Source organism: Lepus europaeus, chromosome 13, assembly GCF_033115175.1.
Source record: "Lepus europaeus isolate LE1 chromosome 13, mLepTim1.pri, whole genome shotgun sequence".
Lineage (NCBI taxonomy): Eukaryota > Metazoa > Chordata > Mammalia > Lagomorpha > Leporidae > Lepus > Lepus europaeus.
Window position 1 is genome coordinate 85,808,931 of NC_084839.1, and position 27,442 is coordinate 85,836,372.

Genomic DNA, 27,442 nt, shown 5'->3' on the forward strand with positions numbered 1-27,442 from the left:
GCAGCAAAATAAATAGATAGATAGATAGATAGATAGTCCTGGATGTCCTGACTTTTAGAAAGGCCCAAATCCAGTGTGGTATAGAATTTGCTAGAACCTTGCCCCAGGGTATTATGTTCAGTCCTTAAACCTGACCCACCAGCCATTCATCTTGCTGTAATTCTTTGCATTGCGTTTTTGTCCTCTGGTTTATACTTTTGCACGTGCTATTCTTTCAGATCACTTTTCTTTCTTCCCAATCACTCATTCTTCAAGCGTACCAGTTACAGTCAGTCTTTTCCACGTCTCCAAGCCATAGTTAACTGCTTCCTCCAATGTACTCCCATAATATGTTCAACATGATATAATTACCGAACACGCTGCATTATATTCAATAATTTTTCATTCTGAATTTTCCGTTAGCCCGTGAGTTCGTTTAGGGCAGTGACTAATGTCTTGCTGTTAGTTGTTAACTGCGCCACGCTCATGGTAGGTTAATTTAAGATTTCTGAATGTGAAAGTGCAGACTTGCTCCTGAAACAGGATTTTATATTCTTTGTGTAAGTTTTGGTCTCCCCTGAAGTTCTAGCTCCGTAGTTAGCGCCCGCTGTACATCAGGATCACTTGGGGATGCTTTGGGACTCTCGGTCCTTGACCCGGACCTGGGCGTCACTCTGCTTAAAGCTCTCGGCGATTCCCGCGATCCCCAAGGGCTGAAACTCCCTACGGTGTCCGCAGCCCGGGCCCTTCCGGCGGCTCGGAGGAAAGCAGGCTGCCGTGCGCTCGCGGGGTCGGAGACTGGAGGGACGTGACATCACACACAGGCAGTGCTTCAAGGAGACCGTGACGTCCCCCCCGCCGCCACATCAGACCTCGTTCAGCACCACCACCCAGTTCCTTTCTCCCGAGCCGGAGCTGGCGCAGGTTTTCTGACGTCATACTAACGTGCGCCGGCTGCTGAGACTTCTGGGAAATGGAGTCCATGCGAAGACAGCGCATTGATTGGGAGCGCGGACGCCAGGGCCCTTTGCGCAGGCGCACTGCTTTCCCGAGCTGACGAGGCGCCGTCTTTCCCGGTCCCAAGCCCTCTGTGCCGGAGGTGAGGGTGGCGGGTGTGTGTCTTCGAGGAGCGGAGTGAGCGCCTCGGCCGAGAGAAGGGGACGCTGAGCACTTGGGGGAGGTGCTGTGGGAGCAGGTCGGGGTGACGTGGGCGGAGCCAGCCTGCAGAGTGTGTGTGGCGACGTCCCAGCTCCGAGCGGTGCGACGCCAAGTTGTCGCCCCTCCACCCGGTGCGTGCGTGTGTTCCGTGTGCGCTGGGCCGTTACCCACCGCGGGTCAGGTCCCGTACCTTCAAGTGGGAAGTCTGGAGTGTTCCTTCGCTCCCCACCCCCTCCCTCTGCCCGTAATGGTACTTGATGACCGTAGGGGGATTGGCACTAAATCTAGGGTGCCACCCACTCCGGCCCCTCCCTCTTTCCCAGGAAACGCCTGAGGTTGCCTCTTTGAGCTCCCCGACCTGGGCCTCTTCACGGATGCTCTTCACGAGGGCTGCATGGAGCAGTGAGATTTTATGGGAGATGGGGGGAGCCCAAAAAAGTAGCGTTGGGTAGATTTGAGAGTTTCTACTGCACTGCAGGAAGAGCGGATGACAAGCATGAAAAAAGAACGCTGGGGCCAGGGCACAGCGTATGGGGACCCACAGCAGGTGGCTTGTAGGGGTTGATCCCGGGCCTGTTATTCGAGAGGTCAGGTTCAAACAAATAGAGGAAGGGAATGGGGCAGGGAGCCAGCTAGGAATATGTGATAGGTAGGTTTTTTTCTTTTTAAAGATTTGTTTTATTGGGGTTGGCGCTGTGGCTCAGTAGGTTAATCCTCCGCCTGCGGCACTGGCATCCTATATGGGCACCGGTTCAAGTCCCCGCTGCTGCTTTCCTCTCTGCTGTGGCCTGGGAAAGCAGTGGAGGATGGCCCAAGTCCTTGGGCCCTGCACCCGTGTGGGAGATCGGGAAGAAGCCCCTGGCTCCTGGCTTCGGATCAGCGCAGCTCTGGCCATTGTGGCCATCTGGGGAGTGAACCAATGAAAGGAAGACCTTTCTCTCTGTGTCTCCCTCTCACTGTCTGTAACTCTACCTGTCAAATAAATCTTTAAAAAATATTTATTTTATTTATTTGATAGGTAGAGCGACAGATCTTCCATCTGCTGGTGCACATCCCAAGTGGCTGCAATGGCCAGGACTGAGGCTGGGACTCCACCTGGGTCTTCCAGGTGTGTGACAAGGATCCAGGTATTCGGCCAGGCCACCTGCCTGGCCGTGTTAGCAGGGCGTGTTAGCAGGGCGGCACGGCTCCACCTGCACAAGATCGCAGGCAGTGTCTGAACCTGCAGTGCCACAGCACCGCCCCAGGTGCTAGTTCTTGCTCGGCGCCGTCCTCGTCCAGCAAGAGACAGAGACCGAACACTTTGCACGGGGTTCCTTTATTGCTCGGCAAGCAGGAGATCCAGCTTCGATCTCTTCTGGGCAGGAACTTCCCTTACACCCGCGTAGCAAGGGTTTATATGCACAATACACGTCACAAATCAGGTGATAGGCTAGAAGCGCGGGGATAGGACAATCTCGTGGCAAGGCGGGAAGGAGCGAGCTAGAGCGGGAAATCTAAGGCGGGAAGGAGCGAGCAAGAGCGGGAACTCCCTGAGATGAGGAAGAACCCGGAAGCAGGGAGTCGGCGCCATCTTAGGGGCACGGTTCCTCCGGTCTGGTTCCCTACATCTCCCTCCTTTTGTTTTTGCACAAATCACATCCCCGACGGCCCTGGCTCATGAGGGCCGGGAGAATATTTACTAGGCAGAGAGTAGAGGTGCATACCCAGCGTGCTTGTGATCCGTTAGTTACGGAACTTCAAGGGCCTGGCCACAACCCCTGATGTCTCCGTTAGGGATCAGTTTTTATTCCCTTTTGCTGGGGCAGGCTGGGAATTGAACCTGCATGCATATGCATATGCTCTCCCAGGACCCCCGGAACCCCCGGGTGGACTCCTGCTGCAGTACCTTTGGTCTCGCATACCCAGTTTTCGCTCCCCGTCAGGGATGGGTGATACAGCCCAATGAATGAGAGGGGGAACAAGACAACTCGAGGAAGGTGTGTGCCTGATGGAGGCATTGTCCATATGTGAGGCGTGAGTAGGGATGGGGGGACGAGGGTTTTAATCGCTTTGTTAGCTGTTGGTGGCGGAGCTGGTCCTGTGGGCCTCCGCCATCAGAGATATGCACGGGTGCCGTAGTGCGCCAGCACGCCCACTGTCCAGGCGTACCAACACAGGGGGCTGAGAGGTAGGGGGATGAATGGACTACCTGTGGCAAATGGTCAGGACTAGAGGACCTGCGAGTACTTTGTAACTGGGTGGCATAGTACGACTGACCGCCAGAAGTGCATTGGAAGTATGAGGAATCGCAAGAGCTGTGCATGGATTCTTGAAAGGTCGAGCAAGGACAGGAGTGGTTTTTGCTATGGGGATCAGAAACGCGGGGTTTGGGCACACATATGTAGCCGCGTGGTAGGCCGGGGATCCCCTGGAGGGGCAGATATGCAGTTTTGTCCCCACAATCAGCTGTGGCGATGTGAGTACGCTGCAGTACGGTGTTGCTGGTCCCCCCCTTGCAGTCGCAAGGGTTGCCTACGTTCTGCAGTAAAGCAGTGGGGTTGGAGTTAAAGCCCGCATAAGAGCCAGGGAGCAAAGCCGCTGCCAGTATGAAGAAGCGGAAGGGGTGCATCTCACGTCTCGTTGTTTTGTTGCAATTTGTCGTCCTGTGAGAGCGTGGTAATCTCGGTTATCTCGGGGGAGATGTCGTCCGTAGGTGATAGAGGTGTATCTTGCGGCGGCGGGGCTGTTTTTCTGACCAATCTTTCCGGTATCCAGAGAGGTTCTCTTCCAGATTCCTGTGGGAAGACACAGACCGCGCCTCGGTTCCAGCATAATACCGGATCCGGGCCGTACCACTTTCCCGTGAGGACATCTTTCCAACGGACATAGCCTCGTGAAGATGGCTCCTTTAACATGTGTCTCTCAGCGGGGGACATAGAATGATCTGTCAAATTCAAAAAGTTTATAGTAAACAGTGCAAGGGAGAGGCGCATTCGAGGGGTTTTGCCCGTGGCAATTCCCTCCTTTTGTTTTAAGAGAAAAGCCTTGAGGGTTCGATGAGCCCTTTCAATTATGGCCTGTCCCTGAGGGTTATAAGGGATTCCAGTTTTATGTTGTACCTGCATACGGGTGCAGAAATCTTGGAATGATTTACTTGTGTATGCAGGACCATTATCTGTTTTTAAAGTTTTTGGTTTGCCCCAGGCTGTCCATGCAGCAAGGCAGTGATTAATGACATGGGTGGTACGCTCACCCGTCTCCAGAGAAGCAAAAATTACTTGGGAACAGGTGTCAACTGACACATGAACATACTTTAAGGTCCCAAACTCGGATATGTGGGTGACATCCATCTGCCAAATATGTCCTGGTAGTAATCCTCGGGGATTAACCCCCACCGAAGGCACAGGGGTTAAAGTAGGGCATGCGGCACAATGGCGAACAATATCGCGAGCGGCAGCACGAGAAAGACCGAATTTGGCGGCAAGGGTTTTTGCGTTTACATGGAACTCTGAATGAAACTGGATAGCCTGCTCTTCTGGGGAAGAAAATTGGAGTATCCAAATGGGGCGTGTGGCTTGATCAGCTATAGCATTGCCTGTGGTCATGGGTCCAGGTAAGGAAGAATGAGCTCTAATATGAGTAATAAAGAAAGGAGCAGACCGATTCCAAATAGATTTTTGCAGGGTGAGGAAAACTGTCGCTACGGAGGATGAAGAATTGACTAGTCCTGCGGCCTCAAGGATAGACACAGAATTAACCACATAGCGTGAATCAGACACAATATTGACAGGTCCGGGGAAATCAGAGAAGACTTGGTTAACTATAAGAAGTTCAGTTACCTGGGGGGAGTTAGTAGCGAATTGGAATGTTTTTGGCACAGATCCTGAAACAACATATGCACCGACTCCTGTTTTAGAACCGTCGGTATACACTACTGGGGCTCCCTGTAAGGGCTTTTGGGATGTGGACTTTGGAAAAATAACTGGGTGAGACTGAACAAAGGTTAGCAAAGGATCAGAGGGTGTTCTGTTTGTAATAGTTGCGGAAGTGGAGCAGACTAAAACCGCCCAAGCATCAGTACAAGCGATTAGCACACGTACCTGTTCCATGGAATAGGGGACAACAATGGTGGATGGTTCGCGTCCAAAATGTTGGATAGCCCTCTGAATGGCTAGGAGAGTTATCTCCGCCACTGCCACGGGATAGTAACTAATAGATCTAGTAGATGACATTGAGGGATGGATCCAGAGGAGAGGCCCATCCTGCCATAGGACCGCGGTGGGCTGTTTAAGGGTGTCGAGGACCCAAAGAGTAAGGTCTCCCGCAGGGTCCCAACGTTTTAGGGCAGCTTTACTAAGGGCATCGTTGACAATTGACAGTGCTTGTTTGGCCTCAGAGGTGAAGGTTCGGGGGGAAGCAAGATCCGGGTCTCCTTTAAGTATATTAAAGAGGGGCTGCAATGCAGCATTAGGAATGTTAAGGTAGTGCCTAATCCAATTGATATCCCCTAAAAGTTTTTGTAAGTCATTTAGAGTGGAGATAGCATTGATTTTTATTTGAATTTTTTGAGGTCTAATTTGAGTAGGGGCGACTATAGCCCCAAGATAAGAAACTACAGACGACAATTGCACCTTATTAGGTGCAATATGCAGCCCTGCCCCTTCCAGCACTTGTTGGAGTGTACTGTATAAGGCCAGGAGCCTCTCTGCTGTGGGGGCTGCACACAGTAGGTCGTCCATATAATGTAGGCACCTGCAGTCGGAATATTGGTCTCTAAGAGGTTTTAGTACTTGGGCTACATAGACTTGACACATGGTGGGGCTATTAGTCATACCCTGAGGCAAGACTGTCCACTCCCAACGCTTGTCCGGTTGTTCCTGGTTCTGGGTGGGGACAGTAAAAGCAAAACGTGGGGTATCCTTTTTGTCCAATGGAATGGAAAAGAAACAATCCTTAAGATCTATTACAATAACAGGCCATTGGTTGGGAAGTGCCGAAAGCAGAGGAAGACCACGTTGCACAGGGCCCATAGGCTGCATCTGTGCGTTGACTGCCCTAAGATCATGTAAGAGTCTCCATTGACCTAATTTTTTGCGGATGGCAAAAATAGGCGTATTCCATGGAGAGGTGGATGGGATCAAATGACCAGCGTTGACCTGCTCCAAGACCAGAGTGTTGACTGCCTCCAGTTTCTCCTGAGATAGGGGCCACTGTGGAACCCAGACGGGTACGTCCGTTAGCCACGAGATGGGTAAAGGCTCCACTGGTTTAGGAGGCGAAACAGTGACCCCTAGGAAAAACCCAGGCCAACTTTACTTGGTCTTTGTTTTGGTTCAATGGGGGAAGGGTGGCCCTGGAGCTGGACACCGAGTCCCTTGCCTGGGACGTAACCCATATTTTGTAGCATAGATCGTACTGCAGGGGAAGTGGTGACCAAAGCAACATCCATTTCGGCCAGGACGTCTCTCCCCCAAAGGGAAATGGGTAGAGGTAAAATGAATGGAGAAAACTGTCCTCTATGACCCTCGCTATCCTGCCATGACAACAAGGCTGCACTGATTTTTGGGAAATGAGCAAAACCAAGTCCTTGCAAGGTTTGTTCCGCCACATTTGTAGGCCATGTACTAGGCCAGTCCTTTGTTGCTATAATGGATTTGTCGGCTCCTGTGTCTAAAAGTCCCTTAATGTCCTTGCCATTAATCTGCAACACTAAAGTGGGACGTTCATTTAAAAGCATATGTAAGCCGGTAAAATTAATGCCAGAGGACCCAAAGTTACCAGCGCCGCGAACGTGGTTTTTAGCTGGGATTAAAGAGTGAAGACTGGGCAGTAATAACATTTGTGCGATACGGTCTCCAGGATTGATTACTAAAGGTCCCTGAGGGGCCTGAACCATGATCTTTACTTTACCAGTGAAATCAGAGTCAACTACCCCGGGGATCACAGCTAGCCCTCGGAGGGCGGCGGAGGACCGACCCAACACTAATCCAACCGAATCCGGGGGCAGAGGACCGGAGCAGTCGCTCTCCACTAATTGTACCCCCATCTCCGGAGTTAAGAGGAGAGGGGAGGTGGCGCGGAGGTCCAGGCCTGCGGACCCGTGAGTGGCACGGGCTGAGGGTGCACTGGGTGTAGCGCAGACACGGGAGGTGGAACCTGAGAGTAGATTTGATTTTGGGGGCTCCTCGCTGGGTTGGGGAGCCCCCTCTGGCCGTTTTTTGGCCCCTGGGCGCTACCTGTAAGTGGGTTGCCATCGATATCGAAAGCAGAACGGCATACCTCTGCCCTATGAGGGCCCTTGCGGCAACGGCGACAAGGCTCTATGCCTGAAGGCTGTGCCGTGGAATACCCGTGGCTGAGATTGGGGCAATCGCGTTTTCTGTGACCCGGTTGATGACATTGGAAGCAAAGTCCTGAAGATATGGGGGGTCGGGTCGATTTAGATTTTGGACTGTTTTCTTTGACTTTTGCCAGCATCGCAGCTAGGCCCGCATTAGTAAGTGGCCCACCGGTATCTCTGCAGTATTTTAACCAGGAGTCCAGAGATTTATGTCTATATTGTCGAAGAATGTTTTTGCACTCTTTATTAGCCTGCTCAAAAATAATTTGTTTGACCAGTGGCTGAACGTCAACCTCGGAAGGGAAAATACGCGACGCAGCCTCAAGTATGCGAGCGACAAAATCAGCGAAGGGTTCGGCCGTGCCCTGAACGATCTTGGTGAGGTGGCTAGCTGAGTCACTTGGATTGGACGCCTGCCTCCACGCACGTTGGGCACAGTTGGAAATTTGCCTGTATACTTGTCTAGGGAATTGGGTCTGGTCAGCCTGATAAGGTCCACGCCCTAAAAGCATATCAGCATTCCACGTAGGGTGGCCGTCCTCAGCATTTTCATCTGCCTGGTCATGACAGCACTCTGTATTCATAGATTGCCACAAAAGAAAGCCGCCTGGACTTAAACAGGCCCGAGCCAATTGGGTCCAGTCGCTAGGTGTTAAAATGGACTGGCCGACTGATTCAAGGAGTGACAATGTGAATGGGGCTGTGGGTCCATAGTCATGGACCGCAGCCTTAAGTTGTTTTAATACTGTCATGTCCAATGGTTCGTGCCGGGCCTCTCGCGTGCCCAAAGCCAAAACAGGGTAAGCCTGAGCGGGGGCAGCGGGAGCGCCAGTTCGCAACTGTTTCCAGGCTTGTTGATGAAACTGTCTGCCTGAAAAAGGTGGCACATTTGGGACGTTTAATGGCCATGGCGGCACGGGTGTTAGATGGGGCTGAGGCACGCCTACATGACCGCCAGTAGGAGGCGCTGCGTCTTTAATCTGATGGGCGGGCACGACATCGATAGGAGGAGCCGTAGGCACTAGAGGGCGTAAACAGGCATCTTTTAACTTTTGCCGCAGCTGCGCATACGTAGGAGGCGGGGATTTAGGATCGCCGTCCCCTTCCCCCTCAGACTCAGAGGAGGCGGAGCCACATTCGGAGCCTGAGGCCAGTGAGGAAGTCTGGCATCCCGTGTCCTTAAATTGTATGAGGTCCCGGGCGCCGTCCGAGCTCTGAGAACGAACTTCCTCGAGAGCCTCGCGAACCGCCGTAAGAGTCGGGCGGTCCGCTCCCACCGACCTCTCCTCTTGGAGGCACGCCCGCAGTAGTTCCCATAAGGGGAGAACAACGGGGTCGATATCGGGTTCCTGGGGATCGTTAACTGTGCGCCGGAGATCCTTTCCTAATTTCTCCCAAGACTCAAGAGTTATTTGGCCCTCGTGGGTGAGCCACGGCGCAAAGAAATCAACACTTCCAAGGAACCTGACAAGTGTGGTCTTAGAAACCTTAATCCCTTTGCTACGCAATAATGCTTTTAACGGATTAAGCAACATTGAATGGCTAGATGAATTTCCCATTTTCAGTTTAAAGCGGGAAGACACGTCCGCTATCTTATTTTCAGTTTAAAGCGGGGGAACAAGTCTGCTATTCTTTCAGTTTAAAGCGGGGAAACACGTCCGCTATCTTAGGGTGCGTCCACCCTCCAACCACGAGATATACCTCACTCGCGGGGCCCAGACGGTAAGACTGACCTCGCTTACCTTCTACTTACCGGGCAACGTAGAGGAAGCTCCCCGTACGGGCCACCAGCTGCTCGGCGCCGTCCTCGTCCAGCAAGAGACAGAGACCGAACACTTTGCACGGGGTTCCTTTATTGCTCGGCAAGCAGGAGATCCAGCTTCGATCTCTTCTGGGCAGGAACTTCCCTTACACCCGCGTAGCAAGGGTTTATATGCACAATACACGTCACAAATCAGGTGATAGGCTAGAAGCGCGGGGATAGGACAATCTCGTGGCAAGGCGGGAAGGAGCGAGCTAGAGCGGGAAATCTAAGGCGGGAAGGAGCGAGCAAGAGCGGGAACTCCCTGAGATGAGGAAGAACCCGGAAGCAGGGAGTCGGCGCCATCTTAGGGGCACGGTTCCTCCGGTCTGGTTCCCTACAAGTTCTAAACCAAGCCGTTATGGACATGCATTAAGGTGTTAGTGGTAGAGAAGGATCCAAATGACGTTGCAAAACAAAAAAGGAGCTGCTGGCTAGAATTGGGAGGAGAGAGAGTGAGATTAGAGTTTGAATTTGGAACTCTGGGGAAAATAATAGAACCTCTGATGGAAACAAAGCTGGAGACCGTAGCTGGTGAGGGGAGTTGCCTAATTCAAAACTTCCAGTCATTTGGAAATGCAAAGTGTATTGGGAAGAGGAGTTAGAACCGGACTTGGGGACCGTCTCTGGAGAGGCGGAGAACGGACACCCGGATGCAGACGTATTTTGTGGGAGGGGCTGCGAGAAGAACTGTAGACTGAGCCGAGGGCAGCTAGCACGTTCCTGGGGCAGAGTGGGAAGAAGGGTTAGGGCCGTTGTAGTGGAGAAGAAAGGCTGGTGCAGGATCGCAGGTACCGTGCGTGCTTGAAGAAGTAGGATCTAGGGGCAGAGAGAGACTGGGTAATGCAACGCACACGTTCTGCGAGGAAGCAATAGTGGGGGAGAGGCAGGGCTCTGGATGGAGGACACGGAGGCCTGGAGACAGACAGTCGGAGCTGTTTAGTTGACCTCACATCTCTTGCTGCCTTGGGCACAATAGATACTCAGTGAATATTCACTGAATTGTGGATTGGCCTTTGGCAGTAGTAAAGAACTTGGACTTTTTGAACAAACTATGATAAATGCATTATGTACCATACTTGCCCTATAGGAACACCCTGGGAGGTGAGGGTGCTCTGGAACTTGCTCAAGGCTTTGCTTACAGCAATTCCCTGTCTAGAATGCTTTCTGCCACATAGATTCGCCTCCCATGAAACTCTCTCTTGTTGATGCTCAGGTTAGTCGAAGACAGGTGGGCTGCATGGTGGAAGAGGTGGCAGGTTTTGTTACCAAAAGTCCGATCCTTGTCAATGGTGCCAAGCCAGAGGAATGAAGACACGTTTGAGGGTAAAGGAAAAAAGAAAGCTGATTCTGTCGCTAGAATGAGGAGTAGCGGAGTTAGCCATCCTCCCGAGTGAAGGTGGTTCAGGTTTTCTGAGGAGTTCAGAAAGGGAACTGTACCTGGGAGCACAAGGTGAATGACATGTCAGGAGTTAGCGAGAGGGGCTCGGGAGCACGCAGCCAATACCAAAACTGGTGGTTTTCTGTAAATCTGAAATGGCAGTGCAGTTTCTCGAGAAACCTGCTGAAGGAGAATTGCTGGCTTGGTCTTCGCACAGTGAGACGTGACGGCACGTTTTGCCTGGGTGAGTGCTGCAGAACCGTGTTTGGCTGGCACCCGAGAGAGGCACGGTGTTGTGTGCATTAGTCACACCGAGGCCCACGTGCCCCACAGTACGTGGTCAGGAAGGTTTATTGGGCCTTAGTCACCCGTACCCCGTTACACCCTGTTGAGGGAGCCACAGCCTGTTAAGTTTGCAATAGCTGTGTAGCTAAGAAGGGAGCAGTAAAAGTTTTCGGGCCAGGGTAGGGGCTCATCTGAAGATACAGATGTGCGGCCGGCGCCGTGGCTCAATAGGCTCATCCTCCACCTTGCGGCGCCGGCACACCGGGTTCTAGTCCCGGTCGGGGCGCCGGATTCTGTCCCGGTTGCCCCTTTTCCAGGCCAGCTCTCTGCTGTGGCCCGGGAGTGCAGTGGAGGATGGCCCAAGTCCTTGGGCCCTGCACCTGCATGGGAGACCAGGAGGAAGCACCTGGCTTCTGGCTTTGGATCAGCGCGGTGCGCCGGCCACGGCGGCCATTGGAGGGTGAACCAACTGCAAAGGAAGACCTTTCTCTCTGTCTCTCTCTCACTGTCCACTCTGCCTGTCAAAAATAATAATATAATAATAATAAAAAAGATACAGATGTGAACTTGCAGAATGCTTTCTCCAGTGATACTTTGAGATCCAAGACTGGGAAAAGAAAAAGCGAAAGAGAAGGTAACCCCCTGCTGGCAGTTACTTCGTGTAAGTTTAGTGGATCTGGGCTCGGCTGAGTGGTGAGAGCTTACTGAGAGACTGCTGATGGAGTTTGACCCTACCGAGGAGTGGAGTCAGCCTGGCAGGGGGCCCACAGACGATGAGTGCCTTGAAGATGACATCTGGTCGTCTCATGGCCATGAAGCTTTTATGTTCACTACCCTTTGAGACTTGTGCAGTGCTCAACTTATTAAAGTCATAATCTAATAAACAGAACTTGGAGAATTGTCTTTAAGCATTTAAACACTGAGCAGTTCCAACTACAATTTCAGATGTGGTTTGATTTGTTCAGAAAGTTTTAACATTTTAAGACCAATACTTTGATTTCAAAGTTATTATTACACTTTACACCTAAGCATACTCTAAAACAATAACACTGTTTATTTTAATTTATTTTATTTATTTGAAAGAATTCCAGAGAGAGGTAGAAACAGAAAGAGAAAGGTCTTCCATCCACTGGTTCATTCCCCAAATGGCCACAATGGCTGGGGCTGAGCCAATCCAAAGCTAGGAGCCAGGAGTTTCTTCTGGATCTCTAACATGGGTGCAGGGACCCAAGAATTTGGACCATCCTCCACTGCTTTCCCAGGTGCATTAGCAGGGAGCTGGATCAGAAGTGAAGCAGCCAGGACTTGAACCAGTACCCATTTGGGATGCTGGCATTGCAGGCTGGGGCTTTAACCCATTGTGCCACAGTGCTGGCCCCAACAACAATGCTGTTTAATTAATTATTTTCATTATTTCTGCCTGCCTGGGATAATAGCATTACTTTTAGCTGATCCTAACGTTTACTCAGCACATTATTCTAAATGCTTTATGTGTATCATCCTATTTAAACATCAGCATAAATACACGAGATAGGCACTCTTATTCTGATTTTGCAGTTGGGCACACTGAGACAGGTTAAGGAACATTGCTAAACAGGTATGAAGAGACAGCTGGATTTTTATTTCAGGCAGTCTGGCTGCAGAGCCTGGGTCTTAATGACTATGCCCTCCTGCATCTCTAAGTATTAATTTTGAGGTCTTTCTAGGGCCCAAGAGTAAAATTTCCTGGGATGGAGGAAGCTTAACAGATCAAAATGGAAAGCAGCAATGTCCTACAGGTACAGGTTGCAGGCCCTGGTTGTCAGTTTTGTTGAGATCTTTGTTTCTATTTGTGTATGCATTACTCTGTCTCTTCCCAGCAAAATTCAAGCCCTGCTCTGTCCTCCTCAGATTGAGTTGTTTGTTTTTAAATACTTGTACTAAACTTGTTTTTCCTGTTGGATTTCTTTTCTTTAGTTTTTGCCTTTCACATAGGTTTTAGTTTTTGCAAAGTGTTCGCCCTCAGGGTCTTTGAGGTTTTGCTTGGCCAGTGTTAGATGATCTGGGAATGTCTGGCAACTTTTAACTCAATGCAAAAAAGATTGATTTTTTTGAAAAGATAGCCCCACAGATAATAGACCAATAGAGTTAAAAGCTGTCAGACAAACCAGTAATTATACTGTGATCTGGTCTTTGAGTGTTTTTTAAAAAAGATTTATTTATGGCCGGCGCCACGGCTCAATAGGCTAATCCTCCACCTGCGGCACCAGCACACTGGGTTCTAGTCCCGGTCGGTGCGCCGGATTCTGTCCCAGTTGCCCCTCTTCCAGTCCAGCTCTGTGCTATGGCCCGGGAGTGCAGTGGAAGATGGCTTGGGCCCTGCACCCGCATGGGAGACCAGGAGAAGCACCTGGTTCCTGGCTTCGGATCAGCGCGGTGCGCCAGCCGCAGCGCGCCAGCCACGGCGGCCGTTGGAGGGTGAACGAACCAATGGTAAAGGAAGACCTTTCTCTCTGTCTCTCTCTCTCTCTCTCACTGTCCATTCTGCCTGTAAAAAAAAAAAAAATGATTTATTTATTTTTATTTGCAAGAATTACAGAGAGACAGGGACAGAGATTTTCCATTTTCTGGTTCACTCCCTAAATGACTGCAATGGCCAGGCTGGACCAAGTGGAAGCCAGGAGCCTGGAACTCCACCCAGGTCTCCCACATAGATGACAGGGACCCAAGCACTTGGGCTGTCTTCTGCCTTCCCAGGCGCATAAGCAGAGAACTGGATTGGAAGTGGAGCATCCTGGACTCCTACCTGTGCTTTTATGGGATGTCAGAGGCAGCAGCTCAACCTGGTGTACCACAATGCCAGCTCCCCTTTTAGCATTTTTTAAAAGTTTGCCGGATTAGGGTCTTTTCTCTAGGAGCAGGTTGGCTCATTGTTAGAACAGCTTTCTGCCTGATGTAGCTGGTGTAGGGTACTTAGTGCCTGTTTCTGGAGTACTTGCCTTATCTCCGTTCCCTGGGTTTCCTTTTTACACTTGTATGAATGGATGCAAGCATATGAGGGCACTGCGAAAAGTTCATAGAAAATGAAATTATTTTGATGCAAAAAATTTTGAAATCACTGCATTCTTTTTCCTTTTTTTTTTTTTTTTTTTTTTTAAGATTTATTTATTTGAAAGGCAGAGTTGCAGAGAGGGAGGAAGGCGGAGAACAAGATCTTCCATCCACTGGTTCACTTCCCAAATGACTGCAATGGCCAGAGCTGGGCCAAGCTGAAGCCAAAAGCTTCTTCTCCCACATGGGTGCAGAGGCCCAAGGACTTGGGCCATCTTCCGCTTCTTTCCCAGGCTCATTAGCAGGTAGCTGGATTGAAAGTGGAGTAGCTGGGATTTGAACCGGCACCCATATGGGATGCCGGTGCTGCGGGCAGTGGCTTTAGCTGCTACACCACAGCACTCGGCACTAGTTTTTTTTAATACATATTCTCCTTGAACTTTTTGAAGACCCCTTTATATATCCCAAAAGATCTATGTTCATGAATAGTCATATAGTTAATAGGAAAAAAGTACTTAGCTATATGAATTAAAGGCCTAAAGATTGCATTCTTTGTATTATTATCAGTTTTTTGCGTGTACTTCATATTAACTTTTCTATTTTGATTATGAAACCCATAGTCTTTCAAAATTCCTATTATTTTACTTAACAATAATAATTTTTATTTGGCTCGTAGGAGGCAGAGTTACCTGCGTTTTCCTACTCAGAGATGTGAGATCAGCTCAAATTCTGAGTGTTCAAAACCGACCTCCTTAGCTTTCCGTTGAGTCCCCTGTGGCTCAGCTCCGGGAATGGCGTCGTTATCCACCCTGCCGCTCAGATCAGTGACCTGGGAGTCACCCTGGCTCTCCCATCACCTCCCACCCCCATTTCCCATCTGTCTATTACCTGTTCTTCCTGTCTAGATGGTAGTTCTTTTCTGCTGCTACTACTTTTGTTCAGCCCTTCAATTTCTAGTTTAATTAATTATAACATCTCCTCACTTGTGTGCTCAGCCCATTCATGCCCTCCTCCAATCCCATCCCGCCACCGCTGCTCCCAGGGGTTTGGCTGCCCGTGTTGAGGTCTCCAAGATTGCCCCATATTCAGGGATTGGCCAGAGGGTTGGAACTCAGCCTACTGTTGAACTACTGGCTAAGATTAGGACCGTGACCTTAACATGGATACACAGCCTGATCAGAAGGGGAAAAGACACAGGAATCTATGTGTGGGTTTGCTTGTGTTCTGTCCTTCCCGTGAGGGTCACACAGAGCACCCTCCTCCCCTAGCAGCAAAAATGCAGCAACATGTACGCAAAGTTTCTGCCTGGGGAAGCCCGTTACAGACCTGGCACCCAAGTTTTTTTGTTGAAAGTTGATCACAAAGCACCCTCTGCCTAACACATACCAGAAGTCCAGGCCCTGCAGAAGTGAGGCAGGTGTTCAGCCTCAGCCATGCGCATTGGCTGGGCTCAGCCATCACCCTGTCTCTGAGGGAACCCTCGGACAACTGAAGTTTCCAGAAACCAGCCAAAGACCAACCTTGCGAGCAGAACTTGCGGGGAATAACAGTCTCAGATCTGCTGTAACTTTTCTGCACACCGCTCTTCCTGTTACCTTTTTCCTGTTCACCAGAGTAAATATTTATGCTTTTTTTTAAAGGAAAAAAAATTATTCATTCATTTGAAAGCCAGATTTAGAGAGAGGCAGAGGCAGAGGCAGAGACAGAGGTCTTCCATCCACTGGTTCACTCCCCAGATGGCCCCAACAGCCAGAGCTGAGCCCATCCAAAGCCAAGAGCCAGGAGCTTCCTCCGGGTCTCCCATGCATGCAGGTACAGGGGCCCAAGGACTTGGGCCATCTTCCACTGCTCTCCCATGCTATAGCAGTGAGCTGGATCGGAAGTGGAGCAACCAGTTCTCGAACTGGTGCCCATATGGGATGCTGGCACTGCAGATGGCAGCTCCACCCACTATGCCACAGCACCAGCCCCTATGCTTGTTTTTAAAAATCAGAAAATATAAAAAATTAAATGAAAATAAAAATCACTTGAAACACTACCATTCAAATTTCATTTACATTTTAATATATATTCTTCCTTTTCCCATACAAATGTGCATGCCCAAATAAGTAGTTTTAAAAGTCTGTAAATTTTTATTGTAATATTTTGTGATTTATTTTTATTGGGTTTTTTTTGTTTGTTTGTTTTTTGTTTTTTGACAGGCAGAGTGGATAGTGAGAGAGAGAGACAGAGAGAAAGGTCTTCCTTTTGCCGTTGGTTCACCCTCCAATGGCCGCTGCGGCCAGCGCATCGTGCTGATCCAAAGCCAGGAGCCAGGGCTTTTCCTGGTCTCCCATGGGGTGCAGGGCCCAAGCACTTGGGCCATCCTCCACTGCCTTCCCAGGCCATAGCACAGAGCTGGCCTGGAAGAGGGGCAACCGGGATAGAATCCGGCACCCCAACCGGGACTAGAACCCAGTGTGCCAGCGCCGCAAGGCGGAGGATTAGCTTGTTAAGCCTCTGCGCCGGCCTTGTGATTTATTTTTCAAGAAAGTCAATCGGCAGTCAATCACAGGGAGAGACAGAGAGAGAGGGATCTTCATCTGCTGGTTCACTCCCCAAATGGCCACAACTGCTGGAGCTAGGCCAGGCTGGAGCAAGGAGCTTCATCCGGTTTTCCCATGTGGGTGCAGAGGCCCAAGCATTTGAACCATCCTCCACTGCTTTCCCAGGCACATTAACAAGGAGCTGGATTGGAAGTGGAGCAACCCAGCCTTGAACTGGTGCCCATATGGGATGCCAGTGCGGCAGATGGCAACTTAACCCATTATGCCACAGTGCTGTATTTTGTGAATTTTAATTAATTAATTAATTAATTAATTATTTTGACAGGCAGAATGGACAGTGAGAGAGAGAGAGACAGAGAGAAAGGTCTTCCTTTACCGTTGGTTCACCTTCCAATGGCCGCCGCGGCTGGCACAATGCGGCCGGCGCACTGCGCTGATCTGATGGCAGGAGCCAGGTGCTTATCCTGGTCTCCCATGCGGGTGCAGGGCCCAAGCACTTGGGCCATCCTCCACTGCACTCCTGGGCCACAGCAGAGAGCTGGCCTGGAAGAGGGGCAGCCGGGACAGAATCTGGCGCCCTGACCGGGACTAGAACCCGGTGTGTCGGCACCGCAAGGCGGAGGATTAGCCTGTTGAGCCACGGCACCGGCCATTTTGTGAATTTATTTGTGCTTTTTCTTCAATTTGTTTTTGTTTGAGAAAACATTACATATAAAGCTGGAGTAATCTGGGGATCCCTCCCTAGTCTAGTCCCACGTCTTCCCAGATAAACTCACAGTTTGGTACTGATTATCCTGTACGGATTTTTGCCGATAGTGTTTATATATTTTTAATTGTATATAAATATCATAGTAATTATATAACCTTTTTTACTCAGTAATTATGTTTTGTGGTTTAATCTCTTAACGTTCATTATATGTTTATTATATATATCATTATATATACATATATGTGTGTATATATCTGTTTATGTATAAAGCCACAAGTTGGCCATTATCCAGTTGATGACTGCTGGAGTTGTCGGCAGTTTATCAGTGGCGAGCTTGTCCCTAATGATTTATGACACTACCCCAGTCATTGACCAAGCTTCCCTAAGTGTGCAGATATGTGTGGGGATTTTCTTCTCCAGGCTGTTGGTCTGCTGTATGTGGCTATCTTATAGGGAAATACGTTATTATAGTAGAGAGTTAAAAACCACCAGGCAAGTTGGGTGCAACCTGGATGCAAATTCTATGTCAGCCTCTCACAAGACCTAAATTTCCTGATCTGTAGAGTAGTACCTACCTTACTGATTTATGAGGATAGAATTAAATCGTCCATGTGAAAAATACTCAGCATACCTGGTAAGTAACACAGGCTCAGTGACCCAAATCTCCTGCTTTAGAAGCTGAAAATATTTCCGATTTTTGCTGCGTTACGTGAGATGATAATGTGTAAAGTACTGGGGAAATTGCCCGGCACATGACCCTCCGTGAGGTTAGTGTTGGTGACGGTTAGTAGAAAGCACCGCACAGGTACTGCCTTCCTGAGCGTAAGCTCCTAGGAGAGAATTGCTGAGCGCAGGGACATGTTTCACAGCCTGCTGTGAGCCACAGTGGTCGATCCCAAGCACAGGTCCGGTGACGACACGCGCCTGCTGAAGTCCTTCAGTGACCTCCACGCTCTGGGACAGGGGCCTTGCTCCTTGACGCGGTGGGCACTGCCTGCTTCTCTGGCCTCCTCCCCCCAGCCCTGGCCACAGCCTGGACTGCACCTCTCTCAACAGATGCTGGTTGTTCATTCTTTCTGTCTAAAGACTTGCTTCCTTATTTGTGAAAGCCTGGCGCTTCTCCCTGCCTAGAATGCGCCCTGTCTCCCAAATCACGACTTGCCTTAGATCCCACGTCTGCCAAGAGGGCTGCCGTGTTCCTCCCGCTCTGCAGGCCGGGTTAGGTGAGCCTCCGTGGCACTCAGTAGTTTGCTGTGGATGTATCTCTTTATAGCAGCTGCCCGCCTGATAGTGAAGCACTATTCTGCTTGCATGTTGGTTCTGTGAACTAGCCTGTAGTTTCTGGAGGCCGAGAGCAGGGTCTTAGAGTGTTTGACTCGGCGTCCCTAGTTGGTCCTGGGAAATCCTGGTTGAAGAGATGAGTGAATGAGTCACAGGAGCAGTGGCCACATGCCCTTGACTGCAGGAGCGCCTTCCTTCCCCTCCCAGAGGACAGGATCTCGCGCTGCTGCAAATCCCAGGGGTGCTTGACTTAACACTGCTGCTTTAATTAGACTCTAGATTGTGACAAACGGCCACTCAGCCAACTCAAGTGAAGGGGTGAGTGATGAGGATTCACACAGAGCCGAGGAAGGGTAGAGTCTTAGGGAAATCCAGGACTCAATGAGGGAAGTTGGTACTAGGCGAGCTGAGGGGCTGCGGCGCCAGGGACTCTTGGGTCTTTGTCTCCGTGTGTCCTCACTAAAGTGCCTGAGCTGCTCTTCCCTTTGCCGGCATCTTGTCCATCCAGGGTCTCTCTTGCGACCTCTGGTCTGCCTCATGCCTCCCGCCCACCCCTGGGTCCGGCCACCTTGTGATGTCCTTTCGCTCATCAGCTGTGTGTTGCCCTCACACTTCTTAGTTCATGTCCTCCGTCTACTGCTCACCTGGGCATTGCCCACCCGTTACCTAATCCGTGCGGCTCCAGGAATGAGATGGCGAGGAACAAAATGTGGCTGCCTTGGGGCCGCTTCTTTGGCAGGGGCTGTGCATGGGGTATTTTTCCTTTGAAATGAAATGGCTATCGATTTTGCTTCACTTGTCTTGTCCATAGAGTCACTTACAAAATTGCTGAGGGTTTTTGCCCCGTCATCATTCAGGGCAATACTGCACGTGACTGTATAAATACTGTGTGAACTGTGCTTGTGAATTCTGCCTGCAGCGTCTTGGTGAGGCAGGCACCGCATTTGCAATGTCTGTGGCCTTTGGCTCTGATTCTGGAGTGGGCTGGGGCTGCTCCTGCCTCTGCTTTACTTTGCCTGCCCTTTGCCTAGGGCATTGGGGGTGGGAGTAGGTGCGCATTTCACTGGAGAGTTTTAGTTTCACGGCCGGAGCAGGACTGGTCATTCTCATACCTTCTTTCTCACCCCACACCCCTGCCTCATTAGGACTTGCCCTTTTCTACCAAGCGAGCTCACAGGAGGGAATGGCTGCTGCGCCTGTAACTGCCAGATGCCAGGTGAGGGGACTTCTGTGTTTCTGAAATGTTCCACGCGTCTCCATGAGGTAACCACGTTGCTCTTTCTTGGAGCTTCTTTGATCAGACCCAACCAGGCAGGTGGAAGCCTCGCGAGGGAGCACCATCGTGCCACCATAGCCACGGACAGGTTCCACATCAGTAGATTGAACCACCCCTGGGTTGAAAATATTTGGAAAAAATGTTTTTGTCTGTACTGATCGTGTATGTGCTTCCTGTCTTGTCATTCCTTCCTAAACAATACAATACAACAGTTGTGTTCATGGTACTGCTGTTGGGTATTTAAGTAGTCTGGAGACTACTTGAAGGATACAGGATGTCTGTGGGTTATATGCAAATACTGTGCTGTTTTAGATAAAGGACTCGAGCATCCACGGATCTTGGTATCCATGGGGACACTGAGGAATGACTGCATTTCCTTCCTTCCTATTTGACTCGAGGGATCCTTCAGTGCCCTGTCCTTGCCTTGAGCTTGCGCCCACTAGCCTGTCGCCAGGAACACAAAGCATGTGCCTTTGCACCAAGTATTTTGCCTAAAAATGGATGGTATGGGTCTGATTGGAAGGTTTGGAGGGCAGCGAGTTGGTTCCGGTCCTGACTGTTCTTCAGTAAGTCCACCTGGGACCCGGCAGTAGGCCCAGCGGGTTAGACTGGGGCATGTGATACCTACTGTATAGCTCCTCCAGAAGGCACTTGGAGCCCTGAAGAGTCATGCCTAGAGACACTTAAGTTGTTCCTTTTGTGAATGCCATGCTCCAGCCTAGAACTGTGGGTAACCAGAGACTCACCTGGAGTTTTAGAACCGAGGATAACGTTGTAATCTTACAGAATCACAGAGCATTAAAGCAAAACAAGAAGGATCCTAAAGACGACCCAATTAACAACATTATCCTGAGGATTTGTAAGTAAATAAAAGTAAAAACGATTGGTGGGCTGGCACTGTGGCATAGTGCGTAAAGCCACTGACTACAGTGCTGGCATCCCATATGGATGCCGGTTCGAGTCCCAGTTGCTCCACTTCCAATCCAACTCTCTGCTATGGCCTGGGAAAGCAGTAGAAGGTGGCCCAAGTCCTTGGGACCTTTACCTACGTGGGAGACCTGGAAAAAGCTCCTGGCTCCTGGCTTCAGATTGGCCCAGCTCCGGCTGACGCGGCCATTTGGGGAGTGAACCAGCAGATGGAAGACCTCACTCTGCCTCTGCATCTGCCTCTCTGTAACTCTGCCTTTCAAATAAATAAATAATGTTTTTTATTTATTTATTTATTTTTATTTTTTATTTATTTATTTTTTTGACAGGCAGAGTGGACAGTGAGAGAGAGAGAGAGAGAAAGGTCTTCCTTCTGCCGTTGGTTCACCCTCCAGTGGCCGCCACGGCTGGCGCACCACACTGATCCGAAGGCAGGAGCCAGGTGCTTCTCCTGGTCTCCCATGGGGTGCAGTGCCCAAGCACTTGGGCCATCCTCCACTGCACTCCCGGGCCACAGCAGAGAGCTGGCCTGGAAGAGGGGCAACCAGGACAGAATCCGGCGCCCCGACCGGGACTAGAACCCGGTGTGCCGGTGCCACAAGGCGGAGGATTAACCTATTGAGCTGCGGTGCTGGCCAATAAATGTTAAAAAAAAATTTGGCACAATTTGAATAAGTTCAGAGATGAAGCAGTAATATAATATCAATGCTGTTTTCTTGACTTTTATAATTAAAGTGTGATAATACCAAAGAATGTTCTTGATTTTACAAAATATGAGCTGAAATATTTAGGAGTAGAGGGACGTGATGTTTGCAATTGGCTCAAGAATTTCAGGAAAAGACAGGAGAATGTACGAGGATACTTCAAATAGTTTGTGAAAATCCATGCATGTGAGGAATCTTCAGCAGAGTTCTTGGGAAATGTGTATTACAAAAAAAGTATGCATGGACTTCAAAATATTTTGCACCCAAATTTATCTTTTGATTCCATTTTCCACAAGTGTTTTTGTATACTCTGGAATATGCAGACACAGAAAGATAAGGAAAATTTGAAAAATGTTAGCACTGGGGAAGCTGGGTGAAGGCTCTGTGGGAATTCCTTGTTCTGTTCTTGCAAGCTTTCTGTACGTCTGAAGAAGAGCCTGCGAATGCCAGCTGTAAATATGGCGGTGTGGCGTCGTGACCAAGAACTTCACGCCTAGGGTGATCACGCTGCTCTCCCCAAATGCTTCAAAACCCTACTTTGTCAGAACCATTCCCTCCCGCCCTCCACACTCCCTCCAGGGTTGTCTTTATGACTTTCTGTCCTGGTCCACATCCAAACAAGGGTTTTGAGTAAGAGAAAACGTGGCTGTGTTTGCAGGGGTCAGTGACGTTTGACGACGTGGCCGTGGTTTTCACTGACGAAGAGTGGCGGCACCTGGTTCCGGTTCAGAGGGCCCTCTACAAGGAGGTGATGCTGGAGAACTACAAGAGCATTGTCTCTCTGGGTAAGGACAGGGTCCTGTGGGGAGTGCTCTGCGGGGCTGGGGGCCCGACAAATTGAGACTGCTTCTCTCCACACCTGAGCTTCAAGCCCCCTGAGAGACAAGATAGCAGGTGTCAAAGGATGCTGCTTAGGTCTACAGAACAGTGGCTTCACTGTTGCCCTGGTAGTAACAATGCTTAAGCCCCCTCGCTCAGCAGCTTGCTCCTGTGCGAGAGGGCCGGGCCAGAGAGTAGAGTGTGCACTTGACACAGGGAGCTGGCTCTCCCGAGGGGCAGGCAGGGGAGGCTGCGTCTGTGGGCCCCGCTAATCAGTCAGGGGGCTTATTCACCACCCTCAAGAGGACTCAGTGCCGAGGCACGGCCCGTCTTGAAGAGGGGAGATCTCTCACGGGAGCCCGAGGAGAGAGGAAGAACCTTTTCCCTTAAAATGATGGCGGTAGGAGTGTGGATGTGCAGAGCTGGGCCTCTGAGTAGGTCACCAGAGTATGTGAGTATGTGTCTAGATCAGTTTAAACTCACCGAATGGTTTCTGAAACAGACTAGAGTGTGTGGAAGTCGTTACGGGAGGCTGCTGAGCCTATGTGACATATCGGGGGGCACAGAACTCCTGCCAAAGTCAGAGACGGGAACCGCGGGGAGGTGATGGGTGTGGGTCTTAGGCCCCAGAGGCAAGTGCCTCTGTTCCCCCCGTTGGGAACCCATGCAAAGAAGGTTTAGCGCTCAAGCCTATTTCCAGGCATAACTGTTTTCTGTAACCAGAAATAGATGGGTTCATATCCAGGAACTGATCCTAAGGAAATAATAGCACATGTGTCCAATGCTTAGTGTATTAAGCTACTGTGGCCGTAGCCCTAAGCCACATCCTCAGATTCTTTTTATCTTGTTTCCCAGGTGCCTCAGAAGCAGGTGTGGCGAGGAGAGGTCCCAATTTCTGAGCCCCTCAACTCCACACTAGCATTTGATATAGTAATACTCACACACCATTGTTTGTTAATAGCAGAACGTTAGACGGAGAGTAATATGTCTATTCAGGAAATTCATGAAGTTACGTTATTTTATATAGTATAATATCACATAGCCATTAAAATGATGTGGATCTGTGCTAGCTGAAATAGCATTTTAAACTTATTATGTGAAGAAACATAGCTTACAAACCAGCATAATTTCACTGTCCATTTTTTAGCAGATCTATTGGTATCTTTCAGTATCAAAATGAATAGAAGGAAAGAGGAAACAATGAATACAAAGTATGAAATGTGATTTTTCTTTTTTATCTGTATCTTTCATTTTCCTACACTGACATGACTGACTTGTTTCAATAAAAGCAGAATATCAGGGCTGACGCCATGGCCCACTTGGTTAATCCGCCACCTGCAGCGCCAGCATCCCATATGGGCACTGGTTCTAGTCCCGGTTGCTCCTCTTCCAGGCCAGTTCTCTGCTGTGGCCCAGGAGTGCAGTGGAGGATGGCCCAAGTGCTTGGGCCCTGCACCCGCATGGGAGACCAGGAAGAAGCACCTGGCTCCTGGCTTCGAATCGGCGCAGCACCGGCCGTAGCGGCCATTTGGGGAGTGAACCAACGGAAGGAAGACCTTTCTCTCTGTCTCTCTGTCTCTGTCTATAACTCTACCTGTCAAATAAAAAAAGCATAATACCAATAATACCAATGGTAAACAACCCTAAATAGGCACCGTCGTTAATACTTTTATTCAAGATTATTCTTTTTCATTCTCATCCCTCAAGCCAAGGACCTTCATCCAGCCAGTGTTAAACCTGGGGGCTTCCCATTCATTTTACAAGGAAGAATAAACACTTGGATTCAAATGAATTCTGTTGGGGCCGGCATTGTGGTGCAGTGGGTTAGACCACTGCCTGCAACACCAGCATCCAGTTTGAGTACCAGTTTAAGTCCTGGCTGCTCCACTTCCCATCCAGCTCCCTGTTAATGTGACTGGAAAAGTAGCAGGAGTCGGTGGCCCCTGCACCCATGTGGGACACCCAGATGAAGCTCCTGGTCCCTGGCTTTGCCTGGCCTAGCCCTGGGCCGCAGCCATTTGGGGAGTGACCCAACAGATGAAAGGTCTCTCTCCTTCTCTTGGTCACTTTGCCTTTCAAATAAATAAATAAATCTTAAGAAAAAAAAAAAATCAAATGAATTTTGTCAGCTTTCTGAATAAATACTGCTTGTTCTTTTTTAGAACCGAAGTCCTGAGGTTTGTTCCAAGGTTTCACTATTTGGTACTCTGTATTCCTGGCCTATGCCTTCTGCCTTTGGCATTTTTCTCTCTGAAAAACTTAGGGGTCGGGATTAAGCTTTGAAGTGATTATGTCTTCTTCGTCAGATGCAGCAACCTGGCTTGTTTCTTTCTCCACGCGCAGGACTTCCAGTTCCACAACCCGATGTGATTTTTCAGTTGAAGAGAAGAGACGAGACCTGGATAGCAGATCTTCATGGCCCTGAGCAAAGAGAATGGCCAGAGAGCATCTCTCTAGGTGAGTATGAACAGGATGCGGCAAGGTTTTGTTTTGTTTGTTATTTATGGGGGAGGATGGAAGATACTGGGTGTCATGTACTCAAAGCCTTCTGCTTAAACATTTATTTTATTTCACCCATTAGCTTATATTGTTTTTTTCTTCCACATTTTAAAGTGTTATTCATCTGTGGTCATCAAATGCCTGTTCTCTCCCGTGGGTCACATGCCCACTCCCACCCTCACGTTCCGGTTCATCACCATGCTCTCTGCTCAACCTACTTTCCTGATTATCCCGGCCATATTCCTAGTGGGCAGTCTCCTAGTCACTGCTGTGTCGCCATCAGTTCTCTTTCCCACCACCATCCTCTTTCCCAGGTTTCAGTCTCTCCAAGCCGTGTAGTGATCGAACCTAACTTTCTGATTCATCCTAGTATCTCCTTCTACTGTTTAGAGGTCCTAGCCCAGAAAAGAAACTGAGATCTATGTTTTCCGTTTGTTCCAGACTGGGAGACTAAGCCTGAGATCCAAGATGCTTCAGAAGAGCAATCACAAGGAGCGTGGAAGGAAAGATGCGGGAGACAGAGCCCTCTGCGTCCTAAGTTTGACGTTCATGCACCAGAGGCTGGCTTGGAAACAGAGAAGAGGAGCTCGGCGGCGGCGAGCTGCAAGAAACCCCTTTCCCGGGAGAAAAGCTTGCGGCACGGGTCAGCCCCACACAAAAGAGTGGCCACCAAAGAGAGAGATCAGGCGTGCAGGGACTGCGGGAAGACCTTCTTTGACCACTCGTCGCTGACCCGCCATCAGCGGACTCACACTGGAGAGAAGCCCTACGACTGCCCCGAGTGTGGGAAGGCCTTCAGCCACAGGAGCAGCCTCAGCAGGCACCTCATGTCCCACACCGGCGAGAGCCCCTACGAGTGCAGCGCCTGTGGGAAGGCCTTCTTTGACCGCTCATCCCTGACCGTGCACCAGCGAATTCACACGGGCGAGAAGCCCTTCAAGTGCAGCGAGTGTGGGAAGGCCTTCTTCGACCGCTCATCCCTCACGCGACACCAGAGGATTCACACCGGAGAAAGCCCCTACGAATGCCACGAGTGTGGGAAAGCCTTCAGCCAGAAGAGCATTCTCACCCGCCACCAGCTCATCCACACCGGCAGGAAGCCCTACGAGTGCACCGAGTGCGGGAAAGCCTTCTACGGCGTCTCGTCCCTGAACAGACATCAGAAGGCGCACGCCGGGGAGCCGCGCTACCAGTGCAGCGAGTGTGGCAAAGCTTTCTTCGACCGCTCTTCCCTTACACAGCATCAGAAGATCCACACCGGGGACAAGCCGTACGAATGCAGCGAGTGTGGCAAGGCCTTCAGCCAGAGGTGCCGGCTCACGCGGCATCAGAGAGTTCACACAGGAGAGAAGCCCTTTGAATGCAGTGTGTGTGGGAAGGTTTTCAGCTCAAAGTCCTCCGTGATTCAACATCAGCGGCGTTACGCCAAACAGGGCATAGACTGAGTCAGACAGAGGACCTCCACGAAAATTCAGCTCTTCCCCATCTTCAACAAGGACGTCGTTAGCGCATTCGAGCCATGCTGGCTGCTGGGCTCCTGCCTCCACTTCACAGTTCTGAATAAACACTGTAGTCTCCTGTGTTACAGAGCTGACGTAGGCTGCCAGAAGGTAGGAAACTAAAGATTGGAAGTTTGGGATGGGTTTGTCTGGCAATCGGATAGATGTTAGGAGGAGAGCCTCAGACACACTGTAGGTCTGGGAACCCAGGTCCCGGGTATCACACAGCACTTTACACAGCTGACGGCTGCGACAGGAGAGGAAAGGCAGAGTGACATAGAGCAGCACTGTTTGCTTTGTTTTCTCAGAACAGTTGTTTTTATAGCTGTTAGTTCCTCTCTCTTGGAGCTTTTCTGGGCACTGTCCCAGCGTTTAGATCTCCTAGCACTACTACTAATAGCTAGCACTTGTTGAGCACTGACCATGGGATCAACACTCAGCTGAGTCCTACAAGGAACAGATTGATTCCCTCACCAGTGCTGCGAAGGGAGTACTGTTACTCCGGGCTTACAGATGAGCACACTGAAGTTAGCGAGATTACATACCTTGCCCAAGGTGACACTGCTAGAAGAAGGTAGAGCCAGGTCTGGAATACAGTTCTACTTTCCAAGTATATTCTCTACCGTTATGCCACGACGTTTGCTTATTTCATAATTTATGTACATGTATTCTCTCCTCAACTAGATTGTAAGCACTTGGAGGTGTGGCTTACAGGTCTTTGTATCGCACACAGTGCCTTGCAAATAATAGGTGCTCAATAAATATTTATCTGAATGAGTGAGTTTTCTGTTTACAAAGTTCTCGCCATTCAAAACACCTCTTGGACTCTCGTCCTTTCTCTGAATTTCCACGGCCCTGCCCACACCTGTTATGCCAGGCTCCCACGACAGCAAGAGCCTCATTCTTCATTATCGAAGAGGAGTCTGCTGTGCAGCCACAAACCAGCCCCCAAGTAACACCTGTGTCTCACAGAAACTCTGGTGCTGGCCAGTCTGTCTGTCTTCATCCTCACCACTCAGAACGTTTAGCTTCCAAAGTCACCATCAAGGAAGAACAGGAAGCTAGAGGGATTTGTGAGACATTTTTAAGGGTCAGGCTTATGTCGCTTCTGTCCATACCTGACATGCCAGAACCTGGCACTTAGTGGCTAGGGAAATAAATAAGCACCTCAATATTTGATTGACAGCAAGAGCCATTGTCATGGCTTACATTTTGCATATTATTGT

At 49.9% G+C, this 27,442-nt stretch overlaps 1 protein-coding gene across 8 annotated transcripts; it reads left to right on the top strand.

Moving 5' to 3' along the window:
• The first annotated feature begins 1,019 nt into the window (after window positions 1-1,019).
• ZNF2 (zinc finger protein 2) lies at window positions 1,020-26,990 on the top strand. Of its 8 annotated transcripts, none has more exons than XM_062209868.1 (6): window positions 1,026-1,078; window positions 2,156-2,245; window positions 19,638-19,708; window positions 22,058-22,184; window positions 24,562-24,675; window positions 25,159-26,990. In XM_062209868.1, the coding sequence occupies exons 3-6, from the start codon at window positions 19,676-19,678 to the stop codon at window positions 26,160-26,162; spliced, it is 1,278 nt and encodes a 425-aa protein (XP_062065852.1). In that variant the 5' UTR covers window positions 1,026-1,078; window positions 2,156-2,245; window positions 19,638-19,675; the 3' UTR covers window positions 26,163-26,990. The 8 variants fall into 8 exon arrangements, with proteins under 8 accessions (XP_062065857.1, XP_062065853.1, XP_062065858.1 ...); XM_062209871.1 differs by having other exon boundaries at window positions 1,059-1,078; window positions 2,160-2,245; XM_062209870.1 differs by having other exon boundaries at window positions 1,074-1,091.
• The last annotated feature ends 452 nt before the right edge of the window (window positions 26,991-27,442 follow it).